This window comes from Rattus norvegicus, chromosome 4 (assembly GCF_036323735.1).
Source record: "Rattus norvegicus strain BN/NHsdMcwi chromosome 4, GRCr8, whole genome shotgun sequence".
NCBI classification, from domain to species: domain Eukaryota; kingdom Metazoa; phylum Chordata; class Mammalia; order Rodentia; family Muridae; genus Rattus; species Rattus norvegicus.
In genome coordinates this window covers 91942529-91965025 of record NC_086022.1, presented here as the reverse complement: position 1 = coordinate 91965025, position 22497 = coordinate 91942529, and the positions used below count along the sequence as shown (strand labels likewise).

Below are 22497 nucleotides of genomic sequence, written 5' to 3'. Positions count from 1 at the left end.
CTTGTAACAATTTAATATTCTGTCTTTTACACACAATTAGATACAGTATTCAATTAAATGCAGTACTCAAAAATATCTAACTTTCTGTACATGAAATCCATTGCATTCAAACTTTTCCTCTACAATCTAAAATCTACCTCAGTGCAATGTATTCTAAATATTTGTATCAGACACTCTTGGAGGTTCTATTTCTCCAAGTGACAAAAACAGGATGCTTGAGTTTATTTTTTCAAGAGGATGTTTTACCAAATGCTTGCAGTTCAGATCCTAATATTTCATTACAGAGATAGAAGCAAGCCACATATCTAAAAGGATGCTAAACAAATCCAGACACGGAGGGGCTTCTTTCTGTACCACTTGAGGCACTTAAAGAATTCAGACAAAATCGTGGACAAAGAGGAACAAACTTACTGAAGTTTAAATGAGAAAAAAATCAAGAGTTTGAGTTCTAGATAACAATGGCATGCTATTATTTTCAATATATATTAATATAGACAAGTTCTTTATCTCGTACAATGCTGCCTGAAATTATCTAGAGAGTGAAGAGGAAGAATTTGGACAGCAATGTGAAGCTAGTACATAGTACTTATTTTTCCCATTAAAATCTTTTCTCAGAGGTCTACTCTGTGTGAACAATATTACATGTCCTTTAGCATAAATTACAATTCACTTGGGCTTAATTTATGTATTTTTCTTACTTAAATATAAACCTTCATTTTCTAACAATATGAAGAATCATATATTATACAATATTACTACTATCTGTATAGGTCAAATGACAGGTAAATTATCCTAAACTTATGACAGAATGAGGAGGAAAAATAAGCATAAAATAATATGAGAGAAAGATTACAGAGGATAATACTGGCAGTTGTTATTTCAACTTATATTTTCCTAGGTGTCTACATTATGTGTAGTGTTCAATAATTTATGGACTCTTGACTAATTCAAATTCTGTGAGATGAAGAATTTTTTGGCATGAAGTTTAACTAATTAAATTAATGGAAATTAAGATAACCATAGAATTTATAGTCATAAGTATACTGATGAGGATAAATCTTTCTGTATTTTCAGACTCCAAATTCCTATGCTTGACGAAGAACTTAATAGTACTGGAAACGTCCTTAATGAGAATCTATCACATCCATACAAGTAGAGTAATGATAGTTTTTATTATTTCTTTGTCATTTCTGTCAAAAACTGTAATTAATTTCTTCTATGTTTCAGCAAATGTCTTCCCTGTTTGAATTCACATAGTAAGTCTGACTCGACCTACTCCTTCCAGCATGGATTGTGTTGCCATGAATCAATATAGTTCTCAATATAACCACATCTAGAGATAAGGCATTTAGAAAAGGATAGGCATGAAGTGGAAGATGTTACTGGGCACATTGGCATCAATAGGCAATGAGGAGTAAATATGAAGGATTGATACATACAGGACACACTAGGAAGGTGCCCTCTTTTAAGCCATGAGGACAGCAAAAATGTGGAAACCAAAATAGACTGAACCTTTGAGATTTACTCTCCAGAACTCTTAGAAAAGAAACTTTCATTGTTTGAGCTATCTGGTGCATGGCAGTTTGAGTTGATAACCCTAGGGTGTTATTATACTCCTCATGGTAAGGCTTTCCTATAAGGCTGTCAATTGGTTGCTTCTTTTGGCTTATCTTTTTGCCAGTATCCTACACACAAAGCTTCCATGATGGCAAGAATGGTGCCCAGCTGCTGAAGTGCTTGTACGAACAGCACAGCTTATGCTGGGCACCTGATTTCTTTCTAGAAGTTTGGAATCTTAGTCCATTCTGGGTATAGGATTCCCAGATGACAAATTGCAATGGAGTACTCACAGGTGAGTTTCTAGTGGGCTTCACTGAACAAAAATGTCACATGGACAGCACTGGATTTTCTTGCTATTGGCAGTATTTAATCCTGGTGGAATTCTGGCCTGAAGATTATACTTTCTCATAGAACATATACTCTAGTTAACAACCATACTTTCCAATAACCCAAGAGAGTCTATGGAAAGAAGGAAGTTGTTGAAGCAACAACTGCAACAAATGTATAATGGCTCTTTCTACTCATAGACCCTAGGTACTGGACCAGAGTTAACTTCAATATTTATCTCTCTTACATTTAGATAGTAAATGTAAGAGAATATACATAGCATCTCAAGTGCAAATCCAAGTGCACTTAGTTTAAAACTTTATACAAAATCTACCCAGAAGGGCTAAGTCATACATCTCAGTAAGAAACTCATTTCGGGCTGACATACTTTTAAGCGTTTACTACATAGGCACACATAAACTCATCATTCTATTTTAGAGTACTGAGAAGTAGCTGCTTAAAATACTTGCATTATAGGAAGCAGATAAATCGTAAAATTATTATCATTAGAAAAACACACAGGGTTTTTATTTGAAATTGTGTTTATAATGGCTGCAGCTTGCAAATTCCCTCCAAAACTCATGTTAAAAATTCATTTCCAGTGTAATGGCTTTATAAGTCAGGTGTTATGTGGTGATCAGGACATGGGGGCTCTGCCTGTGTGGAAGATTAAGCCCACCATCCTGAGAGTGCCATAATTACAGTGGGGCTAGGTTCCTCATACAATGACCTCATTTATCTCTCTGTCCTAAATGTGCTCACCTGCATATTGTTCATGTTTGATGTAGTAAGATGATCCTTGCAGACTTAGATGCCATCCCCTAAGCTTCTTACTATGCAAACATGTAACCCAAACACACTTCTGTGTTGATAATTCAGCAAGTACATTGTGTTTTGTTAGAGCAGAAGCAAACAGGCTAAGGCAAGAATAATGCCATTTTATATTCATATTATATTCAATATCCTTCATTTATCCCTAGAGAATTTTATTTTGTCTGCTTACTTCTAGTAAATATGGATGAATTTTATTTCTCTCCTGCAAATATTGACTTACCACCATAAATTATGTCAAATTACATCTCTCTCTCTATGTATATAGATAGATAGATAGATAGATAGATAGATAGATAGATAGACTGATTGACTTTACAGTTGCTTGAGGAAAAAAAGACCACCTGCTGAACCTAATGTTATCTTCCAGCTCACACTTTATTTCCTCACGTTCACTGAAACAAACCACACAAGCAAATATAACTACATAAATCTCTACATCATTTTGCTTTTGTGATAACAAAACAGTAATTATTAAAACAAACTTAGAATATTAGTTATTAGAGGAATGAGTTGTAGTATTTATTTTTAGGTTATGCTGGGCGTGATTGGCTATCAAACTCTGCTGCTGCCCACACTCACATTGCACCAATGAGCACCTGGCTACCAGGATTCCAGACTTTCTTTTTTTTTTCATTTATTTGATTTTTTAATTTAAATTTCAAATATTCCCTTTCCCGGTTTCCTGTTCATAAGACCCCTATCTGCTCCCCCTACCCTTCTTCAATAAGGGTGTTGCCCTCCACATCATCCACCCCTCTAGTCCTTCTGACCTTCCTTATACTGGGAGTCCACATTTCCACTTCGAACTACCAGAATCCATGTGCTACAGGATCCTGTGCTCTATTCTTCTGCCGGCCGCCCATTGATTTTATCAACACAGAAAGCAAAGTAATAACTCTAACAGAAACACTAAACTTGTTTTGGCTTTTCTGTAAATATTCCAATGAATTTCTGTCTCAGGCAAAAGAAGATTCTAAGTCTATACCCAGCCTGCAAGACCTTCTGTGGCATTCTCTCTCTCTCTCTCTCTCTCTCTCTCTCTCTCTCTCTCTCTCTCTCTCTCTCTCTCTCTCTCTCTCTCTCTCTCTCTCCATCTCCCCCCTGCATCATAGCTCTGCATTACCTGAGTCCTTATTCATTCTCCATTAGTCACAAGGACAATGCATCATGAGCCAGTCATCTTCATGCCTCCCAGCTTTTGTACTTTCTGTGTTCAAGACTCTTCCTTCAGAAATATGTTTTTCTCCTCTGTTCATTATGCTTCTGTTAAAATTTTCCTATTCAGGGTAAGCTTTATTTGGTCTCTCCCCACTTCCTGTTTTATTGAAAATACCTTTTTTCACTTGATAAATCTTAGTTATTGGTTCTTCTCCCTCTACTTCTCTTAGGCCCTTCACGCTTCCCTTCTCACCTTGATCCACCCCTTTTTGTCTCTCTAGGAGACAGGTTCACGGGGGGTTATAATATAATATAATAAATATTATATAGTATAATAGTAAATGTACTATGACATAATATTGTAAAACAAAAGCCTAACACATCTCAATAGAACAATAGTAACAAAATAGACAACAACAGCAACAGAAGAGCACAAGTAAAAGATGCCAAGAAAAATCACACGAACAGATACAGATGCAGAGACTTGCTCCTTCGGCCTTCCTTTGTGAAATGAGATGTTGCTGCATCAATTGCTTTTTCTGAAATTCTGCTTTACTCTTCTCATGACACAATCACTCCTAGCTGACACTCTATATAATACTTGCTGATTTTTTTCATGAGAATTCAGAAATCATGACATCAGGGATGTTGTTGTTGTTGTTATTTACATTAAGATTTGAATGTCTTAGAATTCTACTAAGCCCATAGCAGTTGATCAGTAAATGGATTAATAAACAAATTAATGAGTTAATAGATAATTGAAGCAGTGACGCAGAACTATATATAGTGGGCTCTTACTGAGAGAACAATATGTGATTTTAAGTATTTAAGAGGGACACTAATTTCCAAAAGTGAAAAACCACTGAAAATCTCACTCTTCACACATGAAGGACATAGAATTCTGTAATGTCCTTGCCACAATGGACTCCTCTTTCCTAAGTCTCGATGTGTATTCCTTTCCCCTATGATCCTTCTAGACAAAATAACTTAAAGTTAGTTGGTAGGAGGATATTTGAAGGGATAAATTATCGGCCTTTCTTTGTTTAAAATAAGATTTTGTTCCCCAGAATCCTGGTGGAGATAGATTGGTTCCTGCAGTGGAAGCTTTGAATTTAGGATGTCAATTGGTTGCCTTGCTATGTGAATTTAGAGAATTCACAAAAACTACTGTCATATTTTTTGATGAAAGAAATCCCATATGCCTACAAAACAGAAACATTCTTGTATTTTCTCTGCTTAAGATTTTATTAGATTTATGAGTTTATCCTCACAATGTACATATTTACTTTTTTTTCCTTCACAAACATGACATTTCTGTTAATTAGTTTTTATAAAAGCACTGTGGTGTATGATAACATAAAAATATATAACATGACTTCTGAATTTCAAACACTCATCTTCAAAGTAGAATATTCTTTTCCCACTTGATGATAAGGTAAAAAAAATGATAGCTTAAAAACTAGTTCCTATCTCTACACAGGGATTCTTGTCCTTAAATTGGAGCTTCTGCCTCCATGACAAGGAAACCTGCAGTGCTCGGCTATTGTTTTACTGTGTGCTTTGTGTGTGCTTTCCTCATATCCACTTCTCAGCCTGGCGCTTGATTGTCTGCGAGATAATTGTACTTGATGTTGCTTTGTAGATGTGAAGATTAAGAAGAAAAGTAACTGCCTTGAGTAGTAACAGGAAGAAAGTGGCAAAACTGGGCAAGATCTCAGAGGTTGTCTCTAATGCTAAAAAATCATTATTGTAGAGACTGTACACTGTGTTTTCTTTAAAAATGGACATCCCTAGCTGGCAGTGGTGATGCATGCCTTTAATTCTAACACTTGAGTGACAGAGGCATGTGGATGTCTGAATTCGAAGCCAGCCTGATCTATCATTTAGGTTCTAGAGCAGCCAAGGCTGTACAGAGAAAACCTGTCTCAAAACTCTGAACTGGACAATCCCGATTTTTTACAATGCTCTATTGTGTAATATATTAGACTATCATAAAGGGCAAGAGGTATCTGGTTTATTTTATTTAGTGAAACTATTTTATTTTTTTCTACTTCCTAAGAATATTTTATATTGAAAATAACCTACCATGAATAAACTTCAACTTCTGTACCAGAACTCTTATGACACTTTTCAGTCTATAATCATGAGGATTTAAAAATTAATGACACAGATGTCTAAAAGCTAAAAGGCTGGCAGAGGAAATGAGCATCTGCATATTCAATTTAAACGATGCTCACTTGCTGCACTGCTCAAATTGTTCATCAGAATTCACCTTTTGGAATTAAAGACTTATATCATAAGATCTAGGCTTATCTGAATTTGTAAGCACATTTACAATTGCATTTCAAAATATTAAATTCTAAAATGAGTGCAATTATAATTCAGCTGCCTATTGATGCATATGCTCCTGAGGCGATCCACAGAGCAGGGTTTCAGGTTCCCTCCGAGATGGAACAAATCAGACTTATGTTTTTAACTCCCTCTCCAGGTAATATTCATGTACAATAAAGTTTGGGAAGTGGCGGTAACTAAATTCTCTGTCTTATATCTAGAATAAAAGGCATTTTGGAGCAGAGATCCTAACCTTCCCTTGAAAGTAGGCAAGGTTTAGACAGTGATTCTCAGTCTTCCTGATGTTACAACCCTTTAATATAGTTTCTCATGTTGCAGAGTCCCCAACCTTATTACTACTTCATAACTATAATTTTACTACTGTTGTGAATCATAACATAAATATCTCATAGGTACAATATCTTATATGTTGCCCACGTGAAAAGGTTTTTTGATCCCAGTGAGAAGTACTGTTTTAGGGAATTCTCAAGTGGAGTGTACGGTTTGTGTATTTGTATTTTAGAAGAGAAAAATAATCTCAGTTGCATATGCTTTAAAACCTTTAAGATTCATATCCACTTTATATGCTTACAGCTTTTCGAGTTATAATTTTTCTAAAACAATGAGTACAAATTGTTTCTAATTAAAACCTAAAATAAAAATGTATTCTCGTGGCTGGTTAGATGCCTTTCTATGGAAAGGTACTTGCCAACATGTCTGGTGACCTGAGTTTGCTCTCCAGAATCCACACAATGGATGGAAAGAACTCTCACAAATTGTCTTCTGAATACCACACATGTGCTATAGCATGTCTCTCCCTCTACCCACAAAATACATAAATAAATGCAAAACTTTATGATCCATCTAGAGTTGATATAATTTTTTATCTTTTTCTACACAATGAAATTTGATATAATAAAGGGCAAAGTGTGTGATTTATATTACATGTCAATAAATCCTGAGTCAAGGCTCTATAATCCTATAGTGGGGACACACATGTCCTTCCCTAATATTCTAGCAAGTTTTTCAGATGTGAATTTGTATTTCTATTCCTTTCATAGTTGAATGGAGTAGCTTTCTTTTACTTAGAGTTAGCTGGGGGGGGGGGCAGGGCAGAGAAGAGTCAGACACAATGCTACTTGCAAAAATATTCTAAAGAGATATTTTTCTTTCAGTAGCCTTGCTGCTTTATGGACAGGGTAATAATCTCAGAAGAAAATGGAAGACTATATTAGGCAAAAAGGAGACCTTAGGAAATGAAGAAAAGTAACCAGAGAACCTTGGTCCATGAAGAAAGTGAGAAAATAGTCAACTGCAACTCTAAGTCAGTGCTTGGGAAAGTGACTATACTTGTGAGAGAGCTTATACAGAGTGTTCACCAGTACCTCACAGGGGTCAGGAGTCCTGAGAGTATGGAGTGTGTGTGTACCTTAGAGAAGGTGGCTTGGCTACCTTCAGAAGGGGAAACTGGACTTCAAGGAATGTATCTGTACCTCAGAGGAAGTGGCTGTATGGAAGGGGGTAGCTTGAGGTCCTGGAGAGTGTCTATCGCATATTAGGTAGTAGTATCAAAAAGGAGGTGTTTGTGTCTCAGAGTAACTCTACTTCAAGTGGGTAGCTATATGTCAGAGAAAGTATCTCCTCTGTATACTGTATGTTCTGTATAACCTACATCAAAGACACTCGAAGAATCTGAAAATAAAAAAGCAGAAATATATTTTTCAGTAATGGTTATAATTAAAGGTATATTTGATGGGAGTTGAGGGAATGTATGTGATTCTTTGTGCACTTTAGAAGTAGAGTACAAGTATGACATAAGTTTATTACAAGACAAGAGTAAGAAACTATGATATTATAACATGAATTTAATACATAAAATCAACATCACTTTTGGCAGCTAAGAGACGAAACTATAAACACCATGCTTCACTGAGGTACAAACAAATTTGTAAAGATCATGATTCATAATACTGAGGGTCTAGAAGTCCCACAGCTCCTCAACTGGCATACAGATAGGAAAGGAGGCTCTACATAGATTAAAGAGTGTTCTACATAAACATGATAACAGATGTCCTACTTCTCTCTCACCAAGGTAAAAGGAACTTTCAAATCTCCCACAAATTCTATTGGTTGCTATGATAGGAATCAGTTTTTTCATCTGGATTATCCAATTCCCATGAAATAATCCAAAACCAGTCAATTCTGAGGAAAAGGGAACTCATCCAATCCCCAAACGTATAAAAGTGTTGCAGAATAAAAGGGTTGCAGAATTTTCATTTCCTGATCCACCCTCCTCATAGGGAGTCTGGAATCTGTCTGTCCGTGTTCTTTGATGTGTAAGTGAGTGGGGGCGTGAGGAAGGGGAAGGAGGAGGGACACACAGAGAGAAACCTGATATAGACATATATCATTACTTTGTCACTTTTATTTGCAAAGAAAGGCAGAATCCTAAGACTTTACAATTGTTTAAAGCAAGGCTGAATAAAATTTCAAATACTATAGTTATCTTTGGAATATTATATAGTTTTTTTAAACATTAATTTACAATATCTTACTGTGGCCCATTCCTAAGAACAGTTAACTTCTCAGCAACCATACATGTTTAAAATAAAGACACATGAATAGCAGAGGGAGAGGGAAATGATACAAATATAGAACTCTTCTTAGAAATTCTCCAAGGAAATAAATGAGAAATAAACACACAGATATTAATAGGGCTGTAACTATTGGACATTTATACAATAATTTTCAATTTGTCTGTATTTTACATGCTATGTATTAAAGCCAATTTAGTCAGAATGTCATTCTTAAGATATGTAAAGGAAATGGCACTATTGAAGAATAATTTAGCTGACAAAAGTCATCTAGTTTTATACCCAACAGTCGTAGTTTAATCCTAAGTAAGCATAGGTGACAGGAGGTAAATTCTCTTGCTTATTTAACTACTTCCCAGCAGAAAAGAGAAAAGCAAACTCCTCCATCAGTCCCAGTGCCCTGTGCCTCCTAGCTCAGTGCCTTTGTTTACTGGATGTTACATACGTGATGATGGGTTTAGGTTCAGGGATCACTACCTTTTAGGAAGCTGGTGGTATGCCTGAATGTTAATGTGATTGGATTCACTGACATCTGGGCTGCTGGTAAAGCCTTTGGGTGTGGACATGAGGGCTCTGGCCTAGCCAATGTAAAACTGCAGATATAATAAGAGGGTGGCTCTGTAGAAGTAAAGCAGGGATTACTTAGATGAATTGGCTGCTGATGGTGTAATTTTTTTTTAAGATTTATCTATTTAATGTATGAGTGCTCTGCTTGCCTGTACACCTGCAAGCCAGATGAGGGCATCGAATCGCATTACAGATGGTCTTGAGCCAGCACATGCTTGTCGGAAATTGAACTCAGGACCTCTAGAAGGGCAGCCAGTGCTCTTAACCTCTAAGTCTTCTCTCCAGCCCCCGAGGATGTATTTTTAAAGGACATATCTTGTTCCTACCAGATTCCCAGGACTTCTCCCTGCTTCAGGGCAACAATAAATGAGTTACAGCAAGTTGTCTTCATGATGTTGTGTCTCACCAGCTACAACAAACTGAAGGATATGAAACCATGAGTGTATATACATTTCCCTTTCTTTAACTGCTTCCCTCAAATTTGTCACTGAGACCGAAAAGTAGAGAATGCAGCCCACATGGGTTCCCAGCTCTGAAAGCCGTATCGCTGACTGAATTGCTGCGTTGCTTGTTTGTGTTTTTGTTTTCTCTCTCTCATTGCTGGTGAGTAATTAGGAAGAAAAAAGATCAATTATTTCTATTAAATAAATATCACCATGTTTGTTAAATATATTTATGTGTGCTGCCTGTGTCTGGCTGCACATAGAGGTATTTGCATGTGGAAAGAAGAAGATATTGATGGATACCATGCCTCAGGCAATATCTACCTATTTTGCTTTGAGAAAGGGTCTCTCATTACTCTAGAACTGTGCACGCAAGCTAGGCTGATTATCTACTAATCCCCAAGACCACTCCTGTCTCAGCCTGCACAGTACAATATAAATCCAATGCACTACTCCAGACATCTCTGGATTATTATTTATTTTTTATTTACTTTACATCTCTATCAAAGCCCACTTTTGCTCCCCTCCCAGTCTACCCTTACAAATTTCTCCCTCTACTTTTCATCCTCTTCTTGAGGAGAAGGAAGGCCCCCATTGGGAACCATTCCACACAGGGGCATCTAGTCCTAGGAGGACTAGGCACATCTTTTGAGGCACAACAGGCAGTCCAAGTAGGGAGAAGGGGATCCAACAGCAGGTAACAGAGACTGAAGCTTCTCCCCCACCAACACCCTTCCCCAACTCCACTTGTTCAAGTTACACATTTACTACAAGTATATGGATTATTTTTTAAAAAATAGGCTCTGAGACTAAATCCAGAGCAAGCATTTTAGTGACTGTGTTCTTTCCTCAGTCTAATATCATGATTTTTCTTATTTATTCTTTAATCTTTTTTATAGTCCATACTTTATCCCACTCCCATACCATCATCTGACTGGTCCACATCCCATATCTTCTGTACCACCCTCCCCATTTCCAAGAGGATGAACCCAACCCCACCCCTCACCCCATCAGACCTCCCCACCCTTGGGGCCTCAAGCCTTGAGGGTTAAGTACATCTTCTCTGAGTCTAGTCCTAGCAGTACTCTACTGTATATTTGTTGGTGGCCTCTCATCAGTTGGTGGCCTCCTGGTTGGTGCCTCAGTGTCTGAGGGTCCCGGTTAGTTGAGACTGCTGGTCTTCCTATAGGGTCAACTTCCTCCTCAGCTTCTTCCACCTTTTCTCTAATTCAGCCACAGGGATCACCAGCTTTTTTCCATTGGTTAGAAATAAATATCTGCATCTGACTCTTGTTGGGTTTTCCGGAGGACAGTCATGATAGCCACCCCCCTTTCTTTTGTGAACACACAATAGCATCAGTAATACTGTCAGGCCTTGGAGCCTTCCCTAGAGCTGGATCCCAATTTGGGCCTGTCGCTAGAACTCCTTTTTGTCGGGTTCTTCTCAATTTTGTTCCTGCAGTTCTTTCAGACAGGAACAATTCTGGGTCAGAGTTTTTGACTGTGAGATGGCTACCCTATCCCTCTACTTGATGCCCTGTCTTTCTACTGGAGGTAGGCTCTACAAGTTCCCTCTCCCTACTGCAGGGCTTTTCATCTAAAGTCCCTTTCTTTGAGTCCTGAGAGTCTCTTACTTCCCAGGTCTCTAGTACAATCTAGAGAATCCCCTGGCCCCACCCCCTACCTCCCAAGGTTGCCTGTTTCTAATCTTTCTGTTGCATGAGATTTGCAGGTAAATGGATAGAACAAGAAAATATCATCCTGAGTGAGGTAACTCAGATCCAAAAGGCCGTGCATGGTATGTACTCACTAATAAGTAGATATTAGCCAAAAAATAAAATACCCAGGATACACAGAGCTCAAGAATGTTAATAAGCTGAAGGGCCCAAGTGAGGATGCCTTAATCCCACTTGGGAGGAAGAAGAAAGCAATCACAGGAGCAGGGAGAGAGGGAGGGACCTAGATTATGGGAAAGAGGACAGGGAGAAGAGGGGAACATGGTATTGAGTGGGCATAATATCATGATTTTTGAATAAAATTATAGATACATAGGAGCTATGATATCAGGGTTTTCTTTTAATGATTATAAGAGTATTGTTCAAGATTTCTTTTTATTTATGTTAACATAAGAATAATTAATATATTTATCATCTGTACAATATTAATTGTATAAGTGACATTTACACAATGTAAATTGTATAAAATATATCAATTGTATAAGATGAGCTAATGTTAGAATTTTACTGTATATTGAAACAATTAAATTTTAGATAATTTTAAGTTGTAATGAGATGGTTTTATAGTCATGAAAAGTTTTTGAAAACTATAAATCATATTTTTGAATGATAAGTAAAATGCTATGAACTATAAGTGCATTGGATACTCAAAGCCAATGCTGCATATTTCAGGCTCTTGAAAGCCTTAATTGCTTTTAAGAACCACTTACACACATTAGCTCAAAAACAGTATTGATCTCTTATAACCAGTCAAATAGTCCAACAAAGTAGTTGTACTTACATTAGTTTCATATCAGCATATTCTAGAATATAAACGATCATTTTAACCTTTGATAAAAACACATTCATTTTTAGCATTGTAATTTATCTATGTATTAAGAAGACAAAATGATTTCTGGTGATGCTCTGAAAATTCAATTAAAAACTTTGTAAAGGTGGATTTTTCTATGACCTCTGTCCCACATAGTATGAAATAAATTCCAAATGATACTAAACTTTGACGCACAAGATATGGCCTCATTGTGTTAAACCATTTATACCCCAATAGATGTTGTGCAGTAGTTACCAATACTTTGATACATAAATGAGGTTTTCATAATTTTACTACATCTTCACCAATCACGAACTAACTCAGGTATGGATAGAACCTAAAGATCCTTAGTGAACTGCATTCTAGAAGGGTTACCTCAGTGATACAATATGGTGATGAAGAGAAGCCGTAGCTATCACTGGGTAATATAACACAGCATATATGTAGCATGGGCTGTACTAACATAAATCCTTGTATGAAAAAGTAAAAAATAATAACAATTTTATGTATAACTATCATGAACATCCTAATGGACACTCTGAGTTTTAAGCAAACCACAGAAACCTTTAAAATTAAGAACACTATCCTAATATTCTATTTTTTTCATCCAGACTACTATAGATTGCTTTTTACAATAACAATATCAATGACTACATTCCTGGTACAGTTCATTTTCATGCTATAGTTAAAAGCCCTAAACCTAGTAGACAACAAGTAAATTTCCCTAATTGTAGCATAGACCTTCAGTTTGGAGAATGTATTTAGGGGAGTGAATTTGTATTTATTATTTTATAACAATTGCATCATTGAGTAGTGTTGCTAAGGAAAGGTAAGTAGAATAAATACTGCAAATTCTTTCATGTAAATCAACATATGATGTAAAAATCTCTACATATAGACCAAAAAGTTACAATACAGCTCCCATGTCATACATGATGGGGACAATTGCTCCATGAATATTCCAACCTTCAGCCTTTAGATAGTAATAAAACGATGAAGCAAAACAATACTTCAAATAGTGCATCTTAAGAAGAATGAGATCTCTAGGATGTTTCCGCCCTAATCTTAGCACTAAAGGGGCTGAAATGTTACTCCATAGATATCAAAATAAGACAAAAGGCAACCAACCAGGTAGCATGAATAAATCAGCTTGCCTCAAATCTGTGGATAACTATAAAGTATACAATGCTTGTTACATTTAAAATACTGAAAAACGTTTTGGGGGTGTGATTATGTTTTACCTTGAAGGGCAGTGGCTCTTCGGTGAGAGGACTGATGGGAAGTGAGGTGGTACTACTGGAAGGGCTCACATCACTCTGCAAAGAAAAGACCCTTATGTTAAAAACTCCATGTTAGAATCCATTTTCAACATTCCCAATCCCAAACCTAAATGTCTTGCTAAAGTATACAAGTAAATATGTATGAAGGAAAATTTAATTTGGATTTGAGGAAAATAATATGGAAATTAAACAATATTTGAATTGTATATTTTAATTAAATATAATGGCCACCTTTTCTGTTAGGTAATCTGCAACATTTTTACTTAATTTTTAGATTTACCTCTTCTCTGAAGATAAAACTATAATAAATCATTATGATGTTATGACAATAGCTTTCTATTTGTTATTTAACCATGAATTGCATTTTTGTCCTTTTGTAGATATTTAAATTATTGTATTTACTTTAAGTACATTATAGAAAACACATAAATTTAATACAATTGAAGCTACAGAAGTAGAATTTTTAGACTTCCTATTTCTAGCCCCTGATATTCACAGAATTTCTTTTATTTGGCAGCCTTTATTAAATATAGTATTGTATTAAATATTTGTGAGTTTCAAGCATATACATACTGTACTTTGATCATGTTTGCCACCCACATTCCCCACTAACATTCCAAGTTCACCACCACTCTTCCTACATACATGTCTTTTAACTTTTTTATTTCTTTTTATAAAGCATGGGATCACACCTGCACTCCTAATATATTCAAGGGTTATGGGACATCCATTGAAGTATGTGCAACCTACCAGGGGCCAAAGTCATAAAAAATTGACTCAAAATCTCCAAGTTGCCATCAAATACCATTAGCTCCTCAGGTATGGGTGGGACCTTATGAGTCCCTTGCTAGATTGTTGGCAATCTTGACCTTGTACAGGGAACCACAGCTACTTTGATCCATGAATGCAGTGGCTTGGCTTTATCATCTTCAGGAGATGCTGTTTGACCCTAGGTTTCTCCAATCTCTGGCTTTATAGTCTTTTCGCCTCTTCTATAATTATCTATGGGTCTTGAAAAGGGGAAGAGTACAGAATTCCATTTTTGGCTGAGCACACTACTGATGCACTCACACTTACTCGCTTCACTTTGACTAATTGTATTTCTACTTTAACCTATTTTCACTGTTCAGTGAAAAACCTGTCATGATTGAAGGACACACAATTCTCAATGGAGATAGGAAAATAAGAATTTAGAGTTCAGCTTATTATTATGTCTGTTTAGCAAAATCATACAAGTAGGTTCACCCCTGGGTCTATTAGCTCATGACATACATTCTTCGGCAGCTATGCAATATTAGTCATGAGCTTAAACTTAACTGGAAAGTAATTGGTTACCCATATAACATTGTGCCACTATTGCATACTTAAGCATGTCTTGTCAGCATGATCATTACTACAGATTGAGGGGTTTACTTGTAGGTAAGACTGTTGATGACTAGTTTTCCCTAGTGGCTTGAATAGCACCTTTTAATGCTAAGACAGCTAGCTAGCAGAGAGGAAGCTTCCTAGCCAGTATCAGCTTTAGATCCCCAAGTCCTATGACTGAAGTGTAAGGTATTTTCAATAAAACAATATTATCATTAAGTTTTGTTGGAGAACCTGCATTATATGGAGGGTCTTGGGACATTTCTAAATAACAATAGAGAGGGAGGGATCTCACAGGTGGCACTAGGCATTTTACTTGTCAATCTACGATTTAGTCCCATTATAGGTTTGCTTCAATTAACCTTTTAATAGGTTTATATATAAATCTTACAAAATTACAGGTATCTAGTTTGCTTTTACAAACATTTCTAGTGCTAGTTATCTCTTCTGAGAACCATATATATTACCATCACACCTACCCACACTCAATGCCAAAGACTTTATTGATAAATCTGCTGTTTCTGAAAGTGAAAATGAATTGGAAGACAGGTCAGCCTATTCCAGTGGTGCTTTGAATTTGGAGAAGGAGGTCAGAAAAGAATTATCCTTCAATAGAGGAAAAAATAGGGAGTCTATATATCAGGCATTGACTGGAATCGGGGCACATTTGGACCCTAAGGCACAATTAAGAATATTAAAATAAAATGTGGTGATTATCTCAAACCTTTGTACTACTGCCTGGAGGAAGCTACCCTTTTTTGCTTTGGTAGACATCCACCAGCGCAGAGAGCAGCCTTACACTTACTTTGTGGCTTGTCCAATGGGTGCAATCACAAAAATAAGTCCTAATGAAAAGATGGTAAATATATCGTTGGGACAATTATCTTATAAAAATGCCAATAAAACCTGCAGAGACCTGCTTAGGTCTGCAAGACATTCTGGAAATATTACAAATTCTGTCTGCCCTGTGGTGACTTAGACTCACTCCACATGCAACATCTAAAGTGACATTAAGAGCCTGATACCCTCTGGGCTGTGTCCCTCCCATGATGTAACCACATTTTCTCAGGGGCGATTGCCCTTCTCAGCCAGATTTATTTATAGAGGCCTTACATAGGGTTTCCTTGCCTCACAAGAAATCTAGAAGATTAGTTACTGCCTTGATATTAGGGATCATAGCTTTAATAGGTGTGGTTTCTAGTTTTGTCTTATCCAGTATATCCTTAAATAAATTCACATAGCAAATCATATAGATCAGTTATCCAAATATGTATAAATAGCACAAATGATCCAGGAGACTATTGACAGAGGACACCAAGATAGGCTTAATGCTTTGGAAGATGCAGTTCTAGTTATGGGAAAGATCAGGCTCTCGGTGCAATGCCATTTATTATTTACTATTGGATCTGCAAAACTCCCCTGTAGTATAATACCCCTCAGCATGACTGATATAAAATTTAGTCTTATTTAAAGGGGCTTTGGAACAGTTCTAAGTTGTCTTTGGATATGAATTCCCTGCATCATAAAATCTTGCATGTTAGTAACTGTAGAGTGGGATCTACTTCTATTGACGAAGTGTCTGTATCTTTTTCTTTTGCCATTCATGAGTGCACTCTTTAGTCTCCATGGACGAATTTGCTGATAAAATAATTGCAGTTGGTTTATTCATATTGGTTTTGCTTTTCCTTTAAGTCTGCATCGATCAAGTCAAGAACTTAGTAACTGTACTCAGAGTCAATGTTTCTTCTCTGAAATTGAAACCAGAATGACATGGTTCCAGACCCTGGAACACAGCCAGCAAGGCATGGCCCTCCATCAAAGGTCATGTGGCTGTGGCGTCTCCTTTGTACAATAATGTACAAATTTCCATGTTCCTCCTTTGAGGAATGTCCTGTCTGCCAAGGTTAATGACTACATGATAATCACAGCATGAGTCTGAGTCTGGGAGGTGAGTGTATATCTAATGATACAGTAAAATGATAGAGCACTGTGACCTTTAGGACAGTCCTTAAGGGTTAAGGCTGTAAGTAAGAATACTGAAAACATGAGTTATATATATATATATATATATATATATATATATATATATATATATATATCTGTGTGTGTCCAATTATATATATCCATATATATATATATATATAATTTTTCTTAACCACACAAAATATAAGGATGCAATATTAATTGTACAATGCTCTTCACAGATTTACAGGAACAAAGGCAGCTGCATTATGGGCTAGCTTATCAGAAAGCTATAAAGGAATGAGGTAAACGGATTCACGGAGTGGTTATTGCAGCAGAAGATACCAACCACACTTCATTTGTTTGTTTATGCATACAATGGCATGCAAGCAGATTCTTGAGTTGAAGGTCAGTCAAGAGCAGAGGAAAGGTAACAGGGTGGGATCCCACACAGCTATTTACTGTCTGTGCTAATACTTGCTGTCTTTTTATAAGAATCAAGAGGCTGGGTTCAAGTGATGCTGATTCTATTATGGGATCAAGGGAACCTGGGGTAATGCCTTAGTGATATGAAAATAAGATTAGACTTTTGATCTGCAAGAGATGAGCTGTCCAAAGAATTTCTAGACTAGCAAGAAAAAGGTGTCTCCAGCAGAATGCAAGTATATGTGAGCATGCACATGCACACATGGACACACACACACAGACACACAGACACACACACACACACAGAGACAGAGAGAGACAGAGAGACAGAAAGAGTCAGAGAGACAGAGACAGAGATCTGAAAAGCTGTTTTGCGTAGAACAGAGGCCATAAGCTTGTATCCCATAATTCGACTTTGAGTTATTTGCTTCATTGCTTCCAGACACCCCTTCCTCAAAAGCCCTTTTCAAGCTGGTCTTGCCATTTTTCCAACAATCTCTTCATTTAAATCGCCCTTCCCATTATTCTCCTTCCAGGTATAAAATTACCTGTAGTCTACTAGATTTCCCCTATACTATTTTTCCCCTTCCCTACCCATGGCTCTTTTATAGTTCCCTCCAAAATTTAACTAAACAATGATACAAAACAGGAGCATGAGTGGAATGTTTTGATGTTATCATAATTATTCCTAAATATAATTAAATAAATGTTCTTGAACTAATTGCATTTTTAAAAGACATATGAGTGAGGAGTCACTATCAATTCACTTTGCTAAAAACAAGAAAAAGATATAGATAAAGGCAGTAACAGAAAATGTGTCAATATATTCTTAGTACATTTTCTCAGAGAAACTCTTCCTAAGTAAGGTAAGCAAATAAAATGCAAAAAGGCCTGCCTGCTTTCTCTTGCTGTGGTAAGACACTGACCAATAGCAATATGGGGAAGGGAAATGTTTATTTGGCTTACAGGTTACAGTCCATCATGAGAAATGCTAAGGCAGGAACTGCAGGAAAAAAAATATGCAGTCTGTGGGGAGCACACTGGGAGTTAACCTTTGCTGACTTCTTGATTATGATCAATCATGAATGAGTCTGCCAACATTTGTCTTTGTTTTTAGTTAAGATGTATCCTGCCAAATTCCTCCACTTATGCAAACGTCTTTGAGAGACTGTTCAAGCTTGAAGGAAAAGGGCTTCGTCAAACATAGATACTATATACCACAAACTTGCTACATAAGCATTTGTGGTCATCGTTTAACTTCTTGGACTGGTCAGGAAGCTTTGTGTTGCTTGCCTTTAAAAGACAATGAGAAAATACACCGGCTGATGGCATGGTATTGACCAGCACCCCTCCCATGTTTGTCTCTCGCATCTTCTTTCTGCCTTTCCTATAAACATCCTCATCCTCCATATTGTAGTTTATATGTTGACTGAACAGCAGGTTCTGACAAGAGGGCAAGGCCATGGAGGAATGAATGCTGCTTAGAGGTTTGCTTCCTCTGGCTTACTCAACTCCCATTTCTTTTGTAGCCTAGGCACATTTGTGCAGAGATTGTACTATTCACAGTGTGGTCCATCTTCTACATCAATTTCCCATTGAGTAAATGCTCCACAGACATAGTCACAGGCCATTCTGTCTGAGGTAATTCATCCAGGCAGGTCATATCGAAATGCAAGATTACTATGACACCTACATTTCTCAATTTGATTTTCAAATACAGATATAAAAAATGCAGAGAAAATTATAATAAAGTATAAAGTAAAAAAATTAATTAACATTTGATGGACAATAATGGCTTTAGTTCATAGATACCAATATTCCAAAGAATGGTAGATGCATCACCTTCTTAGACTTTCTATTTAAAGGCATTTTAATTCACTTATAATGTAATGGGTACACTGTAAAGATAGATTAAAATTATATTTCTTCTGATTTTTTTTAGTCTAAAACCCGAGGAAAAGAAGTATAAATGCCAATTGAGACTTTACCATCACATTATGTAATGTACCCTGCACTTAGTAAGTAAAATGACTCAGAAGGACTTTATATTAAAAGTAAACAACACATATAAAAGTTGGGAAAATATCAGTTAGTGGCTATCGCTAATTTCTAATTTTATTCAAATCTGCTAAGCTACTTATCAATCAAAATCCAGGAAATAACAATTGCAAAGGCATCTGACTATAGGAAACTGCAGGGAATAGTATGAATTACAAGTCTTTCAGATTCTATTCTAGGATAGAAAAAGTTTCTTCTACTATCCAATTCATTTCACAATTCTAACATGAGAAATGAGTAAGAATTTTACAGATTTTGATTTTCAAATATTATGAAAATGTGACTCTATGCTGCAAAACAGCTTGTAGAAACTTGAATTTCTGATATTGTCTTGGAGCATCTGTACTTGTAAAGTGTCATGCCCCTAGAAATAGCTGTGAGAATAGAGATGTGTGGATCATATACCATGCATATAGGTTTTTGCTCCCATATGACAGTGAACTGAGAATCAAGCCCTGTAGCACACTATTTTCAAGGAATGAAGGCTTCCTGATTTTCCTTTATTTAAGTGTTTAAAATGCTCAACTCTAAGATGATGGCTTAGAGCTTTCCCTCAGTGTCACTAGAATTCACATTCTAGTGGAAGCTTTGTTCTGGCTTAACTATAAACTCAACTCATATTGTGATACTTTAATTCTGTTACTCTTAGATAATTTTGACATAACTGTTTGAAGCAAGGAAACAATTTTATATGAAATCATCTGATGAACTATACTCAAATCTGAACCTGTAAAAAGCAAAATATAATAAAGTCAAAGAATAGTATTTTCATTTTTACTTTACTGTTTATGCAACTCTTTTCAGTGACTTGCAATTCACATATTATCTCAGCATGTTTACTCTTCTAAATAAAATTTCAACAAAATCTCTGGAGACAAGTGTTATCAATACTTCAAATCTTAATTAACTTGCCCTTTTATTCAAACAGTATAATATTAACACAATTGCTTAGCATGACACAACTTCACAAAATTCAAAGACACTTATATTGCCTTTTACGTTTTTGAAAGGTTACAGCATATATTAACTCACATTGTTGTTATAAAAATAGTTTGTTAGAATTAGGGTTTCATATGCTTTGGTTGTATTTTAGACTTTGGAAATAGCTTAGGAATTCCATGGAAACATGCAGATGGTATATTCCCAGAGAAGCAAATATCCCCAGCTACTGGATGTCCTTTGTTTCATGCAATATCCTCACCAGAGACAGCTCTAGAAGTGATTATAAGAAGCCTGCCCTAATTTTAACAGATATCTTTTACTTACATGTCCAATTCTAATAGATAACACTCTTTCCAACACCAAAGTAAGCTCATAATAAAATTTTTTTCCTGCCTTTAGATTATTTCATGGAAGTTTGGTCTCCCCTTTCTATTTCTGCCTCGCGTTCTTTCTTTTTCTACATACTGAGTCTAATGTTATATGGGACATTAGTACTTAGTGATGTTAATGCCATTGTGTTTAATAACTGCAAGTTGACTGGTGTTCCTTGAATGAATTTGTAGACATTCTGGCCAATAGTAACTGTTACTCATGGATTCTGCTCGAGGGACTTTAGACTACTCAGTTAATATGGCTTTTACAATACAGTTCCCTAAATTATGATGTGGATATGTAAATCTGTTGTTACTCATGGTCCTCAGTGTCTGATGCTTTGGGGAAGTAGTAAATACTTTCATAGGTGTATCCTAGTTAGAATGTTCTAGTCACATAGGGCCACACCCTTGGATTAAGTGCTGTGGCCTGGCTCCTGTTCCTTTTTTCTTTTACTCCCCACCCTCTAAGGAGAGAGCTCTGTTCCCTACAGTATATTTCCATCACTATATACTGATGAAAACTCCCAGAGTGAACCCACTAAACTTTTGTCTTTTTAAGTTGATTGACATAGATATTCTGTAACAAGAGAAGCATGTACCAATTTGTAAATCTCTTAGTGCAAATTTTTAAACGTTTTATGTGAGCTTGACAATATAATCACATGTATAACCATCAGGAAATTCAAACCACAGAGTATTTTTAGCAGTTCTTGTTTTTTGTGAACCTGTGTATCTGCCTAGGAAACACTGTTACTCTTGGCTTACATATTGCTCCATCCTGTGTCACATACATTTCGAGGAAAGACTTTACTTAGTTTTTGTTCCATACCTCCCTTTTTAAAAACAACATATTGAAGGGAAGTAGGTTTTTCCACTCTGTTTTTCTTTCTCAGTTACTTCTTAAGGTCCATAAGTTTCCTGTTGCAGGTTAAAAATCTTATTTTAATTGAAGTTCACAAAAATTGTAGTCTCTTTTCTTTTTTTTTATTTTACTGACTTTTCATTTCCAAAAATTATAGCCAGGTTGTAGTAAATACAGGAAACACTTCTTGACATGAGGTTTTTTTTTTTTTTTGTCTTTCCATGTATACTGAAGAAAATATGACCTCAAAATTTGTATTACACAAATTCTAGCCCAAGGTTTTCACATTAATTTGTATTTTAACTAGTATTCTTAAATGATATATTCAGTTTTCCTCATCATATTTCTTAATCCTACTTTATCTCTGACAAGTGAAATAATGAATATAGTGACAGTTTATGATTGTATTAAAGTAGGGAAGAGCCTTTAGCTAAACTTTTAAAATATTTTTAAAACAGAGAAACACCTCTTTATTTTGGAAATTCCTGAACAGATAGACATTTTGCAGAAGGGAAAGTCTGAAGTAGGCAGAAACAGGAGGGAGGCAGAGGTTACAGGAGAAGCAATATGTCTGTGTCTCACAGACTGGGCCTTTTGCACTGACATATTCACATTTAATAAAAGGCATACAAAACAGAAAACGATACCTTAGGTAAAGTTGTAAGAGACAGCTAGGAAATATTATTCACATCTTTAGTGTTTTTTTATACAATAAAATCTAATTTAAGCACTCATAGTTGGGTTTTTTTGTTTTTATTTCAAATACAGTTTGGTATATTGAAAGTCCGTTCCCCTACACACAGAGCAGATATCAACAGGTTTAAATGAAAGCACATGATTATGGAAAAACAATGAGAACAAACTTAT

The 22497-nt window shown here is 36.1% G+C and overlaps 1 protein-coding gene across 6 annotated transcripts in view; it reads right to left on the bottom strand.

Annotated features, from left to right (window-relative positions):
• Positions 1 to 22497, bottom strand: part of Ccser1 (coiled-coil serine-rich protein 1) — a 1236544-nt gene that overhangs the window by 755414 nt on the left and 458633 nt on the right. For all 6 annotated transcript variants that reach the window (XM_039108140.2, XM_017592802.3, XM_017592805.3 and 3 more), the window contains one exon: positions 13603 to 13677. In XM_039108140.2, coding sequence (XP_038964068.1) covers positions 13603 to 13677 — 75 coding nt within the window. The remainder of the gene's footprint in view (positions 1 to 13602; positions 13678 to 22497) is intronic.